This window comes from Mya arenaria, chromosome 16 (genome assembly GCF_026914265.1).
Source record: "Mya arenaria isolate MELC-2E11 chromosome 16, ASM2691426v1".
In the NCBI taxonomy this organism is placed as follows: Eukaryota; Metazoa; Mollusca; class Bivalvia; order Myida; family Myidae; genus Mya; species Mya arenaria.
Window position 1 is genome coordinate 26,268,916 of NC_069137.1, and position 19,943 is coordinate 26,288,858.

At 36.8% G+C, this 19,943-nt stretch overlaps 2 protein-coding genes across 3 annotated transcripts; both read left to right on the plus strand.

Annotated features, from left to right (window-relative positions):
- The first annotated feature begins 145 nt into the window (after window positions 1-145).
- Window positions 146-11,441, plus strand: LOC128221950 (LRP chaperone MESD-like). 2 transcript variants are annotated; one of them, XM_052930667.1, is made up of 6 exons: window positions 146-316; window positions 4,697-4,853; window positions 5,958-6,039; window positions 8,875-9,007; window positions 9,913-10,014; window positions 10,063-11,441. In XM_052930667.1, the coding sequence occupies exons 1-6, from the start codon at window positions 152-154 to the stop codon at window positions 10,135-10,137; spliced, it is 714 nt and encodes a 237-aa protein (XP_052786627.1). In that variant the 5' UTR covers window positions 146-151; the 3' UTR covers window positions 10,138-11,441. The 2 variants fall into 2 exon arrangements, with proteins under 2 accessions (XP_052786627.1, XP_052786626.1); XM_052930666.1 differs by having other exon boundaries at window positions 9,913-11,441.
- A 5,484-nt stretch (window positions 11,442-16,925) lies between these two features.
- On the plus strand, window positions 16,926-19,656 carry LOC128221527 (uncharacterized). The gene is made up of 4 exons (XM_052930132.1): window positions 16,926-17,104; window positions 18,383-18,453; window positions 18,920-19,060; window positions 19,562-19,656. Exons 1-4 carry the CDS (start codon window positions 16,935-16,937, stop codon window positions 19,654-19,656), a joined length of 477 nt encoding a protein of 158 aa, XP_052786092.1. The 5' UTR covers window positions 16,926-16,934.
- Window positions 19,657-19,943: the final 287 nt, after the last annotated feature.

Sequence of the window (19,943 nt, forward strand, 5' to 3'; positions counted from 1 at the left end):
AAAAATATATCTTTGAAACCAAAATATACTTTCAAAAGAGATATTTTTTCCGTTATCATAACATCTAAGACAACATTTAAAGGTAAGATGGAAAGTAACTGATGTAAAATTTTCGTACAAAATTAATTATTATTTTTCACGCAATCCGGAAATGGCGTGTCCTACTTTCACTTTGACACTGTTGTGTGTTTTAATTTGTGTATTCCAAATAAATGATGCGAAAAAGGACAGTCCTAAAAAGGATGAAATTAAAAAGAAGAAAGATATTCGAGATTTCACTGACGCTGACATGGAGAGACTGTATGACGAGTGGGAGGTAATCTGTCATACATTTTCGCGACAAGGAATATTAAGACCAACTTAAGTTGTTAAGTTGTACAGGGACGTGTAATGTGTAATGTAATGTATTTCTTGCGGTCAAGGATAACCCGTGAAAGTGCAAGCACTTATTTCCAACGGGGTCCTTTGTTTTTGCTGAAGGGACAGCACGCTGAAGAGATAGTCCACCTAAATGGCCGTCAATGAGTCTTTTAACGATTTGTTTAATATGGCAGACTCGTGACGTCCACCATCCCAGCAAAAAGTAGCAAGCGGTCCTTGCGCAGAGAATCCTCGCGGCCACAATTTTAAATTATCTCCGTTATAAATTCAAATTTCTACGAAAATATTATTGCCTACTATTAAACACATATTAAGTTATGTCAGTATGCCCAAAAAACATGTTAAGTTATCATAAAACACGTTCAAGTGTCGATTGTTTATCAAGTATCCCGATATCGGTAAATGTGGGACAAATTTGACTGGTTGTGTACATGTATAACGGTATTCGTGACCCATAATATAGTAATGTGAAAATAACAACTCTAATGACCAATTTAATCAAGTTCAGATCACTGTTGGATAAAAATTGAACAACTTTGTCATTATTATTCAACATCAATGCATATTATTACAGTATATCATTTCGCCCGTTGTTAAATGGTAGAGAGTTGTAGCGTTACAGGGATACATATAAGAAATGTCTAAATAATAAAAAGAGTATCCCTGATCGCTCATTATTGTAGCTAGCTGAAGAGACAGTGGTGGGATACAAGGAAGTCCGGGTGCCACACCCCCCTAGCTCTTTTTCGGAGTGACCTCTTGGTCCTTTTATGTGCGCGGTGTAAAGCACCGATACACGGGGTACAACTTTCCTGGGTTAAACCAGTACTGAGTACACCACTTTTCCAAGCACTACCCTTTAAATGCAGAGCGCCAGGCAAGGGAGCTACTTGTACCAATTTTTAACGTCTTTTGTATGACACAGCCCGGGATCGAACCCACGACCTCCCGCTCCGTAGGCGGACACTTAACCACTAGGCCATGGAGACGGTTAACAAGAGGGAGACAGTCATATTTAAAAGAAACTCGTTCCTGACAACGGTGTGGTGTTATCATTATTTCGGCAAATACTTCTATGGTATTAAAAAAGGTCCATGTCATGTTGGTCCAAATTCTTGTACACACAGGCAGCAGTTGCATTTACATGACCCACACTACGGCCACACACCCTCCTTAAAAAAATCAAACCATTTTTTTCTAAAATCAAAATTTATTAAAACATGATCATCTATCACAAAACCCTAACTGTCAAGCTTTTATTCTAATTAAAGATTGACATATTAAGACCCTCGTCAATTGTAACCATGTCCCCTCCACCAGGTCTTGGGATATACCAGGGATAGCCGGGAAAATAGGTTCTGGTTTTACCTTCCCTTTGGCCCCATAGTGCTGGGTGAATGTGGTGGCTTTGTTTTCACGCCCAAAATAACATTTTGCAGGGATTTTACCTTCTGTTCATCGGCCTTGACCGAAAGTCAAAGTTCCCGCTATTCCCTCGACCTGGGGTGGGGGGGCGTGGTTACAATTGACTGGTGCATATAGCATGTCATGTAAATAACTTTTTTTAAACCAATTGTCTCCAAACAACTTGCATTTTTCTTAGTATATAATACAGTTTCAGAAAAAGTACAGCTTCAATACACTTCAAGCAGCAAAATTGATAGTTATATTTGTATTTACTATTTTTTCACCATTTTAAAAGAAACAAAGGGCAGTCTACCGGGTATGTCGCTTAAAAAGCCCCGCCTTTCTTTTACTAGAGTTAGATAGAGATTTTTTATTCCCATGCTGGAAACACATGATTTATATTTAAGGGTCAGTCATCTGTGCAAGTCAATTAAGTTGGGTTCAGACCACCTTGTTTTTATTCTAATTGTTTGTTCTAGCCGAAAAAAAATAATTGTTTGGTTAGGGTTACATCCTTTTCAAAAATAGGTAGGGTAGTTAGGCTTTTTTTTTTTTATTAGGCTTTATATAAGAATGTCATTTTCATCAGTGGAGAATGGTGTTAAAGTTATCTTCTATATAAGCAATTAAGATTTTAAACTTAATATTGAAAAGCAAAAAAAAAAATATTTTTTATTTTTATTTTTTTAGTGTTTCATTTTTTTTTAAAAACGGTAGGGTCGGCGCCTATTCCGTAGGTAGGGTCGGGTAACCCGAACCAAATGTATTTTTTTTTTAAGCCCAAGTAAAAATTATCAGCATAATCTGATCTAGCCAGTAGAAATATCAGTGTGATCCAAATAAGCAAGTAGAAATATCAGTGTCATTCAATTTAGCAAGTAGAAATATAAGTGTGATCCGATCTAGCAAGTAGAAATATCAGTGTGTTCCGATTTAGCAAGTAGAAATATCAGTGTGATCCGATCTAGCAAGTAGAAATATCAGTGTGCTCCGATTTAGCAAGTAGAAATATCAGTGTGATTCAGTTTAGCAAGTAGAAATATCAGTGTGATCCAATCTAGCATTAGTAGAAATTCATTGTGATCTAATCCAGCAAGTAGAAATATCAGTATGATCCGATCTAGCAAGTAAAAATATCAGTGTGATCCGATCTAGCAAGTAGAAATATCAGTGTCATTCGATTTAGCAAGTAGAAATATCAGTGTGATCCGATCTAGCAAGTAGAAATATCAGTGTGATCCGATCTAGCAAGTCGAAATTCAATGTGATCCGATCCAGCAAGTAGAAATATCAGTATGATCCGATCTAGCAAGTAGAAATATTAGTGTGATCCGATCTAGCGAGTAGAAATATCAGTGTTATCTGATCTAGCGAGTAGAAATATCAGTGTGATCCGATCTAGCGAGAAGAAATATCAGTGTGATCGATTTAGCAAGTAGAAATATCAATGTGATCTGATCCAGCAAGTAGAAATATAAGTGTTGAATATAAGCAAATAAGCAAATTTATAATTTTTCACAAAATATCTATACAAACCTGCTGAGTAAGCTGTTTAAAATTCACACTTTAAAAGGACTGTACACCAGATTGGCACCAGAAAAAGTTTTTTTCTGTGACAAATCTCAGGACAATTATTTAATAGAATGTGTTACGATTTGATATCATAATTGTAAAAAAAGTACCAAAATGTACAAAAAAAAAATGGGGTGGGGGACCGGGTTCGAACCGGTGTTGCCAAAATGGCAGTCCAGTGTTGTATCCACTGTGCTACGAAGACTTACTCCAAACGAGTGGTACATTTAAGCTATATACCTAACTTGGTAATATCATGCGATTATAACATCGACTAGCCAATCATACATAAGGAATGAATTCTATTTGGTAGACATACCCAGTAATCATTTTTAATGGAAAAATACGAACTAACTGCTAAACTTAAATAAATTGTAAACCATGTGGTACTTCGGTTAGTAAGTTTCAATGCATTGTACACATTAATACCAAGTTTATGTCAGTTTTTGACAATTTTCTTTTTTCTTGCAAGTTGATCATCTGGTGCACAGCTTTAAAGTGAATCACCGTAAAATTCTAAACTCACATTGGGATTGATCACAGCATGTTATAAAAATTGCATTGGCTTAATTAAAAAAATAAGATTCATTTTAAATTCGATTTATAAACTTATTTTTGTACCTTTCTTTTGGTTAAATTAAAGTTAATTATAAGAGACAACTAATAAAAAGTTACTTACCTATGGCTACATATATATTACACTACATTATATTTCGATTATGTTTACATCCTTGTCTGATGCCATTCACCCCACCCACCCCCCCCCCCCTTAAAAAAAAAAAGAAATTATAATTAATTGTAATGCAGGGCTTTTTCTGTTCTTTTCGAGAAAAACACCTAAGATAAATTGGGCAATTTTGTAATATTGAATGTACAGGTTTTGGAAGAAAATTCAGTTCTTTATTGTCAATATCAGACAAGGTACTTGCAAAAATTGAAGTAATAATTGGCAATGAGATACTTAACAAAATTATCATTTTGGGCAACGTTTCTGAATGAAATTGATGTATAGTACCATGAATGTCACCCTAAAGACCTGATAAATGTATTTATAATTGTAAATGAACAAATTGTTCAGAATGAATTGTTCCGGAACTTCTCGCACTAAAACCCCGGCTAAGGGGCACAGTATCAACTTGAAGCCAGGCTTTTCGTGTCAGCGATTTTATCTCATGTGGGATTTTTTTTTTCTTGAAATTAGGAAAAAATATACATTTTTGGCATTAGAAATGTGTCAGATACTTCTGACCCATGAGATTGGCAAAAAAAGTCCTGTAATTAGTCGCTTCTGATGCCATCTACGGACCCAACACAAAATGATATTTTTCTGTTCCAGGATTCTGATGAAGATGAATTACCAGAAGATGAATTACCAGAGTGGAAACGCGAGCCCCCTAAAATAGACATGTCAAATCTTGACACTAAAGATCCTGAAAACATACTGAAAAATACGAAAAAAGGCAGAACACTCATGATGTTTGCAACAGTTTCAGGTACAGTATTAACTTACATTAAAGGTACTTGATCATGTGGTCATTGTTTGCTGGGTTACACCTCTGAAAATGCTTATTCCATACATTCCATATCCCCCGGTGGGGGGAAAAATCCCCCGGAATTACGATCCATCCCCCGGTCTCCCGGTGGGAGGTAAAAATCCCCCGGAATTAAAAAAAAAATCTATCATTATTTTACTAAAAGATATTGAAATTGCACAAAAACTGCAGTTATGGTGTTAAAAAGTATTTTTGTTTTAAGTAAGGTTATGAGCCTGTTAAGTCAATAAAAAATTGGAAGTAACAATGGTTTTGCCTAAACCACAAGGTCACTTTTGCAAAAGGAATAGATATTTTGACGTCTTAACAATACATTGATAACATCATGTGATAATGTCTATCAACCAATTACGCAACAATGAAGCTGTAATTAAGCGATTATAAGCGTAATAGGGCTTTTAACGCTAATGAATATTGTACACTTCAAATGCTTTTGGTATCAAAAAAATTGGTTTAAACACTCCTTAAATGTTTTGCCATACTGATTTCATGATACAAAAAAGAGCATTTTACAAATACATGAGCAAGTGCCTTTAAGATTCATATTTTTACTGTAAGGCCTAAAATAATGTTTGTTTAGAGTAAGCTGACCCTATCTGATATTATATTTGCCAACCCTTAGTTACAAGTTAATTAAAAAAAAAAGGAGATCTTTTTACAGCAGCAAGTATAATATGAGTGTTCTTAGCAAGAAATATCATTGTTTGCAAGGAAATGGCTTTGACGTAAAGGATATTTGATATAGGGGGGGGGGGGGGTAGATGTTACCCTACACAAACAATTTTTTTGCCTTATTGTTTTGTTATGGTAAATGTTAACCATTGTAAGTTCTTAATATTACACAACAAAAATATATTGCAAGATTATATGAATCATTCCCTTTGGACTGAAGTTTGGTTTGTGGAGGAGGAAATAAGAATACCTATGGACCCCTCCCCCTCCCCTCCCCCTTTTATAGCAAAACCTAAATTAAAACGTTACATTTTTACCCTTTGAAAATGTCAGCGAGTTCCTTTAATTATACCCTTTTTTATTTTTTTGAAGGCAATCCAACGCAACAGGAGACTGAAAAGATCACACAGATATGGCAAGGCAGTTTATTTAATGCCAACATTGAAACTCAGAGGTGAGAAATGGTAACTGCCTACACAGATATTTCACTTCTGTGATATTTGCCAAAATAAGACTATTGTTCTAGTTTCTATTGACGAAAGAAAATCAATTTTCTCTTGATATTGTTTTCCCCCAAGTTGAAGGCCTTTCTCTGCACATTTTGGGAAAAAGACAGACATGATATGATGTATTTTGGGAATATTTGTTTTAAGAAACATGCCATTTTGAGAAAAAATTGGGAAATTTAGCAGTTTAAAAACAAGCATTTCTGTCTCATGCAAATGTGGAAATTATTCAAATATTTGTTTCTTTTCCCCTAAGACTTGAAATATCAATCCGTGTGAGTATAAATATAATTTGCAATAAATCATGACAGTTAGTATTCTGATTGTGATGATAACTGAATTCAATAATCCCCAAAACTTCATCACAACATTCACTAGGATGTTGAATGATCTCAGGTAAATAGGCTTTCATATTTTTATGCCCCCGAAGGTGGGCATATTAAAATCGCACCGTCCGTCCGTTCAGCTCTGTAACTTTCCCTTGTCTGGACAGATTTAAAAATAACTTGCCACATGTGTACCACATACCAAGACGACGTGTGGCGTGCAAGACTCGTGTCCCTACCTCAAAGGTCAAGGTCACACTTAGTGTTTATTCACAATGGAGTGCTGCATATAAGGACATAGAGTATAGGTTGTCGTGTCCGGGCTGTAACTTTCTCTTGTATGGACAGATTTTAAAATAACTTGCCACATGTGTACCACATACCAAGACAACGTGTCGCGTGCAAAACCCGTGTCCCTACCTCAAAGGTCAAGGTCACACTTAGAGCTTATTTACAATGGAGTGCTGCATATAACGACATAGAGTATAGGTTGTCGTGTCCGGGCTGTAACTTTCCCTTGTATAGACAGATTTTAAAATAACTTGCCACATGTGTTCCACATACCAAGACGACGTGTCGCCTGCAAGACCCGTGTCCCTACCTCAAAGGTCAAGGTCACACGTAAGAATTTATTTACAATGGAATGCTGCATATAACGACATAGAGTATAGGTTGTTGTGTCCGGGCTGTAACTTTCTCTGGTATGGACAGATTTTAAAATAACTTGCCACATGTGTTCTACATACCAAGACGACGTGTCGCGTGCAAGACCCGTGTCCCTACCTCAAAGGTCAAGGTCACACTTAGTGTTTATTCACAATGGAGTGCTGCATATAAGGACATAGAGTATAGGTTGTCGTGTCCGGGCTGTAACTTTCTCTTGTATGGACAGATTTTAAAATAACTTGCCACATGTGTTCCACATACCAAGACGACGTGTCGTGTGCAAGACCCGTGTCCCTGCCTCAAAGGTCAAGGTCACACATAGTGTTTATTCACAATGGAGTGCTGCATATAAGGACATAGAGTATAGGTTGTTGTGTCCGGGCTGTAACTTTCCCTTGTATGGACAGATTTTAAAAAAACTTGACACATGTGTTCCACATACCAAGACGACGTGTCGCGTGCAAGACCCGTGTCCCTACCTCAAAGGTCAAGGTCACACTTAGTGTTAATTCACAATGGAGTGCTGCATATAAGGACATAGAGTATAGGTTGTCGTGTCAGGGCTGTTACTTTCCCTTGTATGGACAGATTTTAAAATCACTTGCTACATGTGTTCCACATACGAAGACAACGTGTCGTGTGCAAGACCCATGTCCCTACCTCTAAGGTGAAAGATACACTAAGTGTTTATTTACAAGGGAATTCTGAATATAAGGACATAACAGTGTAGGTTGTGAAGTATGGGTGGTATTTTTTATGTTCAGAGGCAATTTAAAATAACTTGCCATATGTATTTGACACGTAAAGGCAAGATAAACTTTTCATGTACTGACCTTGTTCGTAGGTCAATGTCACATTCGGGGGCATTCGTCACATACTGTGACAGCTCTTGTTTTATCCAGATTTGGAAAAATCATTAATTTTGCTTAAAATAGGAATGGGTCAATTAGTTAGACCAATTGTTACTTTAGAAAAAAGGCCTGTCACTTCAGAATATTTTATTCTAATGATGAGGAAATAGGTTTAAGGAAATTTATGTATGGCAGTCAAACCATAAACCACTTTTCTTTCATTTCAGTGTTGTTGTATAGAGTACTTTTAGAAGCAGGAAATTTATTTTGTTTTCCACCAAATTAGGAAAAGTTAATCAAATATTATTAATGTCCAATATCCTCAGTGGTCAAAATACCCTCAATTCTTTTCTTTCACTTCAGTTTTGTTGTATAGAGTGACTTTAGAAGCAGGACTTTCATTTCATTTTCCACCGAATTAAGAAAATTTAATCAAATCTTAAAATGTTCATAATACCCAGTGGTCAAAATTAACACAAGTCTGCAAGCTCTGCACTAGTAGTAAATGTCTTGCCGGCTTGCTCAAATTCTGAATTTTATACAGCAGGGCTTGTTCAAAAATAAGATGCCAAGCAAAAGTATAAGAAATTTGGGCTTTTTCATCCAAAATAGTCTAATTTTGATGACTATATACCATACTCAAATACTCTTTTTACCCACTTTTTGGGGGATGGGGATGGGGGGGGGGGGGGTCCTATAACTTCAAGACCTTCAATTGTTATCGTAGACTTTGTTTTCTTGCTTCGATTTCTAATTCTAATTGCCATTTTGATTTATTACTCAAAATTAGGAACCCCCAAGAATATTTGGCATTTAGAAATGTGTTCACTACTGGCTATAAAAATGCTGAAAAACACCCAGGGCTTAAATATTAAATAGAAGAATTGTTCTTGAAATCATAATAGATTATGTAGTCAAGTTAATGCATTTTTCTTTACAGATATGTGGTCAGCGAAAATAGAGTGATATTCATGCTCAATAATGGAGCAATGGCATGGGAAATAAAAGATTTCCTTGTTAACCAGGATCGATGCGAGGAGGTGACGATTGAAGGGAAATCTTACCCCGGGAAGGTGAGTGCAGAGATGAATGAAATACCCACATTGTTTTATTGTTTGATGGTGTATCTGTGTAGAAATCTTAATTTAATAAAATGATTTTTTTTATACAATTTCTAGGTATAAATATGGTTTACATTACATAAATTAATGATATGATTACTTTAAAGCCTTTGAAAATGACTCGAGAGGTTTTAATAAAAAATATTTTTACAAGATCCATTTTAAAGTTTTACACATTTCAGATTTTAGGGATGTTTTTAAACTGAAAACAATCTTGATCATTTCATTCATTTTGCTTTTGAATGTAATTCAAACTGAATGATGTCTCTAATATTGAATACTTTTTCCAGACCCTTGTTTGGTCACACTGTGAAATTATGTCACACACTGGCACACATATGATTTTCTTTACCAAGTTATCATAATTTGCCAGTAAGTTTCACATCCTATGGTTTGTCACCTGACTGCCTCTCGACCAATGAAAACTGTTGATTTATATCCAGGGCTTCCATTAAGAATTTGAAACTTGAAGTATGAACTTCCTGTACATCAATATTGAAAGTTTTTCACTGAAATTTGGAAGTTTAAATCTCTCCACTATTTTTCAACTAGTATTTAAAAAATCTCATATATGACTATAACTTAAATTTTACTTTAAGGTTCATTGAAATTGTGACCTTAAAAGTAATATTGACACCAGGTTTTGATATTTTAAACTTCCAAGCTTTCTACTTTAAAGTTATCTTTAAAATAATGGAAGATTTTGTACTTCAAAGGAATCAATTTTGGAAGTTTTAACCAAATTCTAGGGAGTAATATACTAACAAACTTCCTTTAACGGAAGCCCTGATATCAACCATTTAATGGAATATGGTAATACATGTGTGTATTTGTTTTTATTTTGTTTTTCAATCTAGGCATACAGTGGTGATCCTGCAGCTACAGCAGAAGATGAGCATAAAAAGGACAGCAAGAAAAATAAAAAGGGGAAAGATAAAAAATCAAAGGAAAGTGAAAATGACAAGAAAGAAAACCAGAAAAATAAAGCAAAGAAAGAAAAATCAAAAGACAAGAAAGAAAAGGAAATAACTGATAATAGAACTACTAAAGATAAGAAAAAGAAGGAGAAAACAGAATTGTAATATTTATAAATCTCAGCATTTCATATATGAAACATGATGATATACTCTGCTGGTTGTATTATATAATATCAGGAAACTCATCAAGATACTGTCATAGCATTGCTTTTGTATCTATCTATATCTTAAATATAGATATTTATGAAAGTTAAATCTTGGCACTATTTCTGATATCCTCATGGAACTTTGTGTACATCTCACCAGTGGCAATACGCACATGTGTAGCCGGGCTATTATGATAAAAATGACTGTCTTCATGTGCTTTTTCACTGTGCCTTTGGATATAGATTATCTGCCATCTGCATATTACATTATCAATATGACATCAACATATTTTATGAGTGGATCTACAATTTGAAGGATTAGAGATGGCCTTGGTGGGCCAATCATATGCACCTGTCTTCCAAAATATGTAAAACATATTTAAATGCAGCATGTGGGTGGTTCTGTGGAGGGTTGGGGTTTGAGAGACCTCCCCAAATATCACTTTGGTTAATTACAGTCAGTAATGATGCATTGTGGTGTAATTTTAGATTGTTGCAGCCATTTATTGTATCAAGCTCATTTGAACTGTTCTAGTATTGCGGCACACCCTCTACCCTATGGACCCACAAGTTGGCATCACCATCACAGTGCATTTGTATTTTACGTAATTGTTACACTTAGATTGAATTTATGTGTCATTGATTAATATGAATATATGCTCCATGTCTTGTATATCTTAATCATTGATTTTGCATTTGTATATATATATAAATAATATCATTAATATTTGTCATGCATGAGTAGATCTGCAATATGTGTATATGCTAAAGGCAATTCCATTTTAACATAGAACCCAACCCGTGCATGGAGAATAAAAACATTCCTAAGAGCTAACGTACACACACTAGGACCTAAAGTCATCACTTTCTGCTATACGTATTACAATGTTTGTATGCGTTATGACTATATGGTACCTGACTTGTCTTTTGATTATCCTTTCCCACACTTTTTGAAATCATAACATAATGTATACGCCAACGAGTTAATAGGTAAAGTGCCATATATACAGCGGGTGACCTGATGACCATTGGACTCATGGATCTTCAAGTTGTCATGAGTAAGCTCTTCATCTCATCAGTGTATCTTAAAGTCTTCATGTCTTTTTCCTTTAAGCAAATCCTTATATTTTGGCTTCCAATGTCCAATTTTAAAGTGCCATCCTGGGTTTGGTTGTTGAATTGGAATGGCTCTGAACTTTTTAATGATAATGTATAAATCTATGTATGTATGTATTTATCAATAAACGATTTCGCTAACAGTAACATTATCTCTGTTTTTGCTTGACTGGTTTCGCAGAATAAACATTAAGGTGTTTTATAGCCTTGGGTGCCTATGGCGTCAGTGTCAGGAAAATGTTGAAACATGGCCGTAACTTGATAATTAAATGAAACTTTGTACAAGCGTAGCACAAGTAAAGGAAGAAAACGTAAAGAAAGGGACCTTGTTCCACTACAAAAAACACAACGAACGTTACATAAACTTCTGAAAGTAATTTCTATGCCCCCTTCAAAGAAGAGGAGAATATTGCTTTTGCCATGTCAGTCGGTAGGTCGGTCAGTTGGTAGACCAAAGCTTGTCCGATTGATAACTTTCCTTGACTTATGGTCATCAAACTTGACATGAAGGCTGGGCCTGGACAGTATATGACCCCTATTGATTATAGGGGTCAAAGGTCAGGGTGACCTTAAATGGGAAAATAATTTTAAAGCTTGACCAAGTGATAACTCAGCAGTGCCTAGACCTATGGTCATCTAACTTGACATAGAGGCTGGACCTGACCAGTAGATGACCCCTATTGATTTTAGGGGTCATTGGGTCAAAAGTCAAGGTCGCAATGACCTTTAATATCAATGGCCCTCAGACTTGACTTTGGGTTTGGGCCTGACCAGCAGATGACCCCTATTGATTTTGTGGGTCATCGGGCCAAAGTTAAAGGTCACAGTGACCTTGAATGATAAAAGGACCGAGTGATAACTCGACAATGCCTGCACCCATGGCCCTCAAACGTGACTTTAAGGTTGGGCCTGACCAGTTGATTGACCGTATTAACTTTTGGGGTCATCAGGTCAAGGTCACAGTGACCTTAAATATATAAAGGTTGACGGAGTAATAACGCGATAATGACTGCACCCATGGCCCGCAAACTTGACTTGAAGGTTGGGCCTGACCAGTAGATCCCTATTGATTTTTAAGGTCAAAGGTCAAGGTCACAGTGACCTTGTATGATAAAAGGTTATCCGAGTGATAACTCGACAATGCCCGGACCCATGGCCCTCAAACGTGTCATTTAGGTTTTGGGTGACCAGTTGATTACTCCTATGGAGTTTGAGGTAAAAGAGTCAAAGGTCATGGTCATAACTCATATTTATCATTAAAAATTTGCCATATTTACTTATTCCCTTCTCTTAAGATTCTTTTTTCTGCAATTATCTTCTGTACATGATTGAAAACTTTCCCCACTATTCTCACACTTGGAATGGGCACGATCTTAAAACTGCCTCAGAGGCATCCAATTTGTCCATGCATATTTCTTTCAGTTGTCCAAATAACCCTGACAACATATTGCTCAGGGGGTCATAATGTTTGACAAACATCTCTTGTTTAAGCTTGAAATACTAGATGAAGGCACACACCTATAAACCATTACCCATGTATTGGTGTGTAGTGAAGGCAATGTAAAATTGTAATTGCAACAATGTAGTGTAGTTGTTGTGCTTATTCCTTAAACACTCTCATTCATCGGAGGTTTGATAGGATTAATCTAATGTGGTACGCATAGTAACATCACTCCGGTGAACAAGAATGTCTTTGTATGGCAAATCTTTTTTATTTGTACACCAATTTTCGGACATACACTAAAACACGCTTCGTCGTGTTCTACCATAAGGTTATCAATATGTGTACCATACTGTTCATTGTCACTGAGAAAAATGGCTGGACATACGTGTGTACTGAAGACCATTAACACTTAGATCACTTAATATCTGTTTGCACTGCAATGCGATTTCTGTTTTCTGTAAATAATCGACTCAAGAATGTCTAATTGCCTTCTATCGAATTCTGCTTTAGTGATCTAAGGCATGCAATCAATAATTTCCATCGAAAATATACAATGAGTGGCAATTTCTTGTCATAGCCTTGACGGGAACTTCGTTGGTTATCATTTGACCCAGTATACAGATATACTTCCTCATGGTGGTTATCACGTGACCCAGTATACGGGGATATTTTCTCATAGCAGTTATCACGTGACCTTAAAATACGGGGATGTTTCCTCAGGTCAGTTAGCAGATGACCTAGTTTACGGGGAATATTTTCTGTGTCAGTGATCACGTGACCAAGTGAGATGGTTCCTCATTCCTGTAACCACATGACCAAGTATACGGAGACGTTTCCTCATGTCAGTTATCACGTGACCCATTATACGGAGATGTTTCCTCATGTCAGTGATCATGTGATACAGTCTACGGAGATGTTTTCTCATGTCAGTAATCACGTGACCCAGTATACGGAGATGTTTCCTCATGTCAGTAATCACGTGACCCAGTATACGGAGATGTTTCCTCATGTCAGTTACCACGTGACCCAGTATACGGAGATGTTTCCTCATGTCAGTAACCACGTGACCCAGTATACGGAGATGTTTCCTCATGCCTGTGACCACGTGACCCTGTATACGGAGATGTTTCCTCATGTCAGTAACCACGTGACCCAGTATACGGAGATGTTTCCTCATGCCTGTGACCACGTGACCCAGTATACGGAGATGTTTCCTCATGTCTGTGACCACGTGACCCAGTATACGGAGATGTTTCCTCATGCCTGTGACCACGTGACCCAGTATACGGAGATGTTTCCTCATGTCAGTAATCACGTGACCCTGTATACGGAGATGTTTCCTCATGCCTGTGACCAAGTGACCCAGTATACGGAGATGTTTCCTCATGCCTGTGACCACGTGACCCAGTATACGGAGATGTTTCCTCATGCCTGTGACCACGTGACCCAGTATACGGAGATGTTTCCTCATGTCAGTTACCACGTGACCCAGTATACGGAGATGTTTCCTCATGTCAGTAACCACGTGACCCAGTATACGGAGATGTTTCCTCATGCCTGTGACCACGTGATCCTGTATACGGAGATGTTTCCTCATGTCAGTAACCACGTGACCCAGTATACGGAGATGTTTCCTCATGCCTGTGACCACGTGACCCAGTATACGGAGATGTTTCCTCATGCCTGTGACCACGTGACCCAGTATACGGAGATGTTTCCTCATGCCTGTGACCACGTGACCCAGTATACGGAGATGTTTCCTCATGTCTGTGACCACGTGACCCTGTATACGGAGATGTTTCCTCATGCCTGTGACCACGTGACCCAGTATACGGAGATGTTTCCTCATGTCAGTAATCACGTGATCCAGTATACGGAGATGTTTCCTCATGCCTGTGACCACGTGACCCAGTATACGGAGATGTTTCCTCATGCCTGTGACCACGTGACCCAGTATACGGAGATGTTTCCTCATGCCTGTGACCACGTGACCCTGTATACGGAGATGTTTCCTCATGCCTGTGACCACGTGATCCAGTATACGGAGATGTTTCCTCATGCCTGTGACCACGTGATCCAGTATACGGAGATGTTTCCTCATGTCAGTTACCACGTGACCCTGTATACGGAGATGTTTCCTCATGTCAGTTACCACGTGACCCTGTATACGGAGATGTTTCCTCATGCCTGTGACCACGTGATCCAGTATACGGAGATGTTTCCTCATGCCTGTGACCACGTGACCCAGATGTAATGGTTCAATAATGAGCTGTCTGATTGAATTGAGAAAAAAACAAGGTCAAGGGCAATGATTACAAACAGTCCAAAGTCTGAATTCAACTTTTTCTTCTAGCAGAGTATTGATATTGGCATTAAATTTGCTGAATTCTACTACCGTTTAAAAGTTTTTAAAAGTATGTAAATATTTCTGTTCAAAGAATTGAATACAGATTATTTGTTATTTGGTAACAGTGCTTTCAAAGTTTAAGTCTGGTGTCTCTTTGTAATCATGGTCCAAGGTCTGACCTCTGAAAACTACGTTCATGTGGTTGATGACCTATTCGTATTGTTTGATACATTAATTGAGTTCTTGGTGGGCAACCTTAAATTTAAATGAAACCTAACTGCCTGTTTATTACGATGCATCGAAATACGCGCAAGTAGTAAATATTTTGTTCGCCTTGTTTGATAATGTAAATGAGTGCTTGGTGGGCAACCTTAAATGTAATGAAATCGTATCGTCTGTTTTTTATGATACATCAAAATACGCGCATATATTGTTTTCGGCTTGTCTGACAACTTTATTTATTTCTTGGTGGGACAGCTTAAAATGTAATGAAATTTAACCATCTGTTTTACGATACATCAAAATACACGCATGTAGTTGATACTTTGGTCGCCTTGTTTGATAACATAATTGAGTTCTTGGTGGGACATCTTAAAATGTAATGCAGTCGAACCGACTGTGTTTAGGATACATCAAAATACGCGCATCTAGTTGATAATTTCTTCGTCTTACTTTAAACATTATATATTTTACAACGATTGTGATGGAAGCTATGATAGCTTATACTAATTAAGTCACTCCCGTTGGTACGATGTTGCGCGAGAGTGTTGTGGGGGAAACCGGAGTCACCGGAAAAAAACCCACTTGTCCGGCTTGGTGACCACTAACCAAACTCACATGCGCCCAGACCTGGAATCGAACCTTGCTGAGAAGCGAGTGCGTTAACCACTGCGCTAACCGGAGTTTCTTCGTCTTGTTGGATAAGTTAACCGAGTTGGTTGGACACATTGAAATGTAGTGAAACTAACCGTCTTTTTTATGATAAACCAAAAACGCGCATTAAGATTATAAACATTTCGTCTTTTTTGATAAGTTAATTGATTTCTTGGTATGACACCTTAAAATGTACTGAAATCTTACCGTCCGTTTTTACGATGGATTAAAATACGCACATTCAATCACTTGTTTGTTGCATTCAACGCATTCTTTACGGGACATCTTAACATGTATTGAATACATTTTCTAGTTTGCAAAACGTTATTTGTGCTCAATATTCATATTCCACGTAATTGTCACACATGTGTCATAGCAACACAACAAAAATATGAAGAAAGGAATGAGATCAACACTTTTAATTTTAAGGAAAACAGCCAGCATTCAAACACACATAAAATATTAAATGTAATCTTGGTTATACATATTCGTGTTCTTAGTTCATTAATTTACTTTATTAAAATGCAAACATTATGAACAATGCTTACTGTATCGATTAATAATCACAGATAAAAACAACAACATTTCTTCCGATTTAAAGTAATTCGCTCATGGTTTTTAAAATGCGCTTTTTTAATTACGAAAGTGTTACAATCTATAAGGAGTGTAAAAGCAAACATAACAAGTTTGAACCCTTCAGCAAATGTTGATATTTGTTCAGATAACGTCTTTGAAGACCCGGCCCCAATTTCTCGAAAATTCTTAAGTACGTTAACTCAATAACATGCTCAGTAAAAATAACGCTCTCAGCTGAGTAGGTTAGCTAAATCCCATTTCTTGAACGTGCTCAATAAGCTACTCAACTGAGTAAAAATAACGCGATTATCTTTTCGGTCATTTCGGTTTAAAGAGAGCTCTTCGGTAAAAAAGGTAAGAAAGTATAAAGTTCGGGAAAATCTGACAACAGACGATAGAAATGGACAATGGAAGCAAAAGAGCTCCCAACTGGACAGAAGCAGAGAAAAGTTACTGCCTCGAGCTGATATCAGTCGAGTCCGATGTACTGTTCGGAACATTTCGAGGGGCCACACAAGGTGGCAAGCTAAAAAAAACAGCCTGGGAAGGCGTTTGTAAAAAGCTTAATGCGTAAGACACAGCCCTTTTGTTCACATTTTTTTATCAAACATGCATTATTACAGTAATTAAATAACTATACGATACAATAAACATGTTTATACAATAATTTATTATTTTGTCATATGATTTATTAAACGGTAAACAATACAGGCATGAATTTCAAACTTTTGAAAGAATCTTACCGCAAAGAATCTAGTGCCTTCTATCTTTCATTGGCTGCAACTGTATCATTTTTATTTAATTGTTAAGTCCTGGTTCACATATTTTATGTAACGTGTAAAGTTTAGTCCACCTGGTCCTTTGACGTTTATTATTTATTGTGCCAGACTCGAGACAGGGATACAGAAGAAATGTCAAAATAATAAAAAATATCCCTGATCGCTCTCGATAATTGTGGCTATTGTAAATTTAGCTACGATCATTGTGAAATATGCTAAAAGAATCTCGTAAAAATTGAACACACCGTTGAACACAGTTGTGTCTATTTTTATCAAGACACCTTCAGCATGATTTGTTTTCACTTCCTTTTTCTAAGTGTTTGTCGATGTAAGCTTTTATATATGAGAAATAGGTTTCTTTCCATTGTCTGTAAAAATCACATGTTAAATGTACTGGAATAACAGCAACTATTGTATTAATTGAACAAAATCTGAGAAAGTAGATATGGAAATTCAGCCCTATTTCCATGCGGTACTTTATGTTAACTTTCACTGATTATATGTAAATCATAATATCAGTATATTACAAAATGTTAACACGGATACACGATAATTATACATCCATTTTTCTCACAAATATCAGATTTGCACTGTGTAAAAGTATGACCGCTTTCCCTCAGGTCTGACGAATGACTGATATTTTTGAAAACTTTACACATGTCAGGCATCGAACGATGACGTCATCTACACGAGCAATCAAACTGCGTGTGCGTGTTAAATCTGTGTGGTATAAAAGTTCATGTAATAGTGTATTGATTTTTTTTATCAACAGTCGTGACCCTTATTGGTTTAATACATAAGGATACATATACAACAACCTTCAATCGATCTATTTTTTATTTATTATGTCTTGCCATTACAGAACTATGATTAATCGCAATTAATCAGTCCCGTGCTTTTATAATATGCATTCTATTGAATGCTAGTCTTTGAAAAAAAAAAAATGATATTGTTTTACAATATATTAACTTGTTTATATTCTATGTCCTAATTTTGTTTTAAGATTGACGTTTTGTTTGTCACCCTAACATTATGATGTAGAACTCGATAGTATTTTGTATTTTTTTAGCTCTGGTCTGGTTACGAACATGAGGAGTGTTGACGAGATTAAGACGATGTGGAGAAACGCAAAAGGAAGAGGTTCGCTTAATACGCTTACTACGCTAAACTGTCTAACCCCGTTTGCTCTAACTCAGGAAAAATCGGGCTAGGTGGGATGTCTGACCTTCAAAATATAAACATCGGTCCTTCATATCCAGTTCGATCAGCAATTCTGGCCAAAAGAGTTGGAGCCAACGGGGTGCGGCTGTATTTAAAAGTTGAATAATTGTTCTTGTGTCGCCTGTACGTATGACTGACGGTCAGTCAAATATAAGGAACCGTTTGCCACAATGTATTATCTATAAAAAAGATAAAATTTACTTCAATATGCTGTACTATGTGAAGAATCTACGTCAATTAATTTGCCTTTGCTTTTAAATCACCGCCGCACGTATTTTGTTAACCGCATAGTGATATTTACTATAAAGCATTGTAGCTGTACTGATACTTGAATTTTGCTTTCTGTTTTCAATGCATTTTCATACACGGACGTTATTTTATTCAGTAAAAGAAAAGGTAGATAAAAGTAAAATGACTGGTGCTGGTGTGATTGAGCCCCTAACAGCATGCGAAGAGTTCGTTAGCAACCACATGTACGCTAACAATCAGTGCCAGTTGCTAGGGATTCCCGGAGGATCAGAAACAGGTGAGATTACTGAATTCGTACATATTTCGATTGTTGTGATTGTTCAATATGCATTATATTAACGTTACTCAATCGCCAAAATTCAAAACATGAGAAACATTAGAACGCTTTAAGGCCGTGCGTATTTGTGCGTAACGATCTGTAACTATAATGCACCAGTCAGTAACCACGGCCCCTCCAGGTCAGGGGAATAGCGGGGACTTTGACTTTCGGTCCAGCCAACCCCAGGTAAAATCGCCACCCTACGGGAACGAAGTGATGGTCAAATCCCCGCGAAATGCCCCCGCACCCCAGGGAGCCTAAGTAAGGCAAATTCCCCGCTTTTTTGCGCAAATACAAAACCACCGCATTCAACCGGCACTGCGGGGCCACATGAAAGGTAAAAACACGGCCTATTTCCCCGGCTGTCCCCGGACCTGGTGGGGGCGTGGTTACAATTGACTTGTGCATAATTGTTAAGAATAATATATTGATTATTAATATGTTAATTCTTTTTTTCAGCCACTTATGTTGCACAGTCATTACCAAGCGGCCAAGAGATTACTAGAGACGATGGTCTGATCGTGCTACACCTTGACGACAACATGAACATGTAACTTATACTTTACACAATAAACTGACAACTAATTATGTTAACATTTGCGAAAGGGAATATTTACCGAACTGTTGTCTGAACATGACCGTCTATCAGTAGTAGTATTGCATGTCACCATATAAAAGCATAATTTTTTTCAAAATCTTTCAAGTTTTACACTTTTTGAAAATGTATTTTCTTAAAGAATTTGTTGATAAAAATATTTTTTTTCAATATTTCAAAGAAAACTAATTCTAGAGCAAAAAAAATACTTGAGTATTTTATAAAGAATACATAATTGTACTCATA

Excerpts from the sequence above, each read along its gene's own strand:
- LOC128221950 (XM_052930666.1), top strand. The coding sequence starts at position 152 with ATGGCGTGTCCTACTTTCACTTTGACACTGTTGTGTGTTTTAATTTGT. Across the intron at positions 4,854-5,957 it reads GATGTTTGCAACAGTTTCAG|GCAATCCAACGCAACAGGAG; the intron begins GTACAGTATTAA and ends ATTTTTTTGAAG. Across the intron at positions 9,008-9,912 it reads GGAAATCTTACCCCGGGAAG|GCATACAGTGGTGATCCTGC; the intron begins GTGAGTGCAGAG and ends TTTTCAATCTAG.
- LOC128221527 (XM_052930132.1), top strand. The coding sequence starts at position 16,935 with ATGGACAATGGAAGCAAAAGAGCTCCCAACTGGACAGAAGCAGAGAAA. Across the intron at positions 18,454-18,919 it reads GAGAAACGCAAAAGGAAGAG|TAAAAGAAAAGGTAGATAAA; the intron begins GTTCGCTTAATA and ends TATTTTATTCAG. Across the intron at positions 19,061-19,561 it reads TCCCGGAGGATCAGAAACAG|CCACTTATGTTGCACAGTCA; the intron begins GTGAGATTACTG and ends TCTTTTTTTCAG.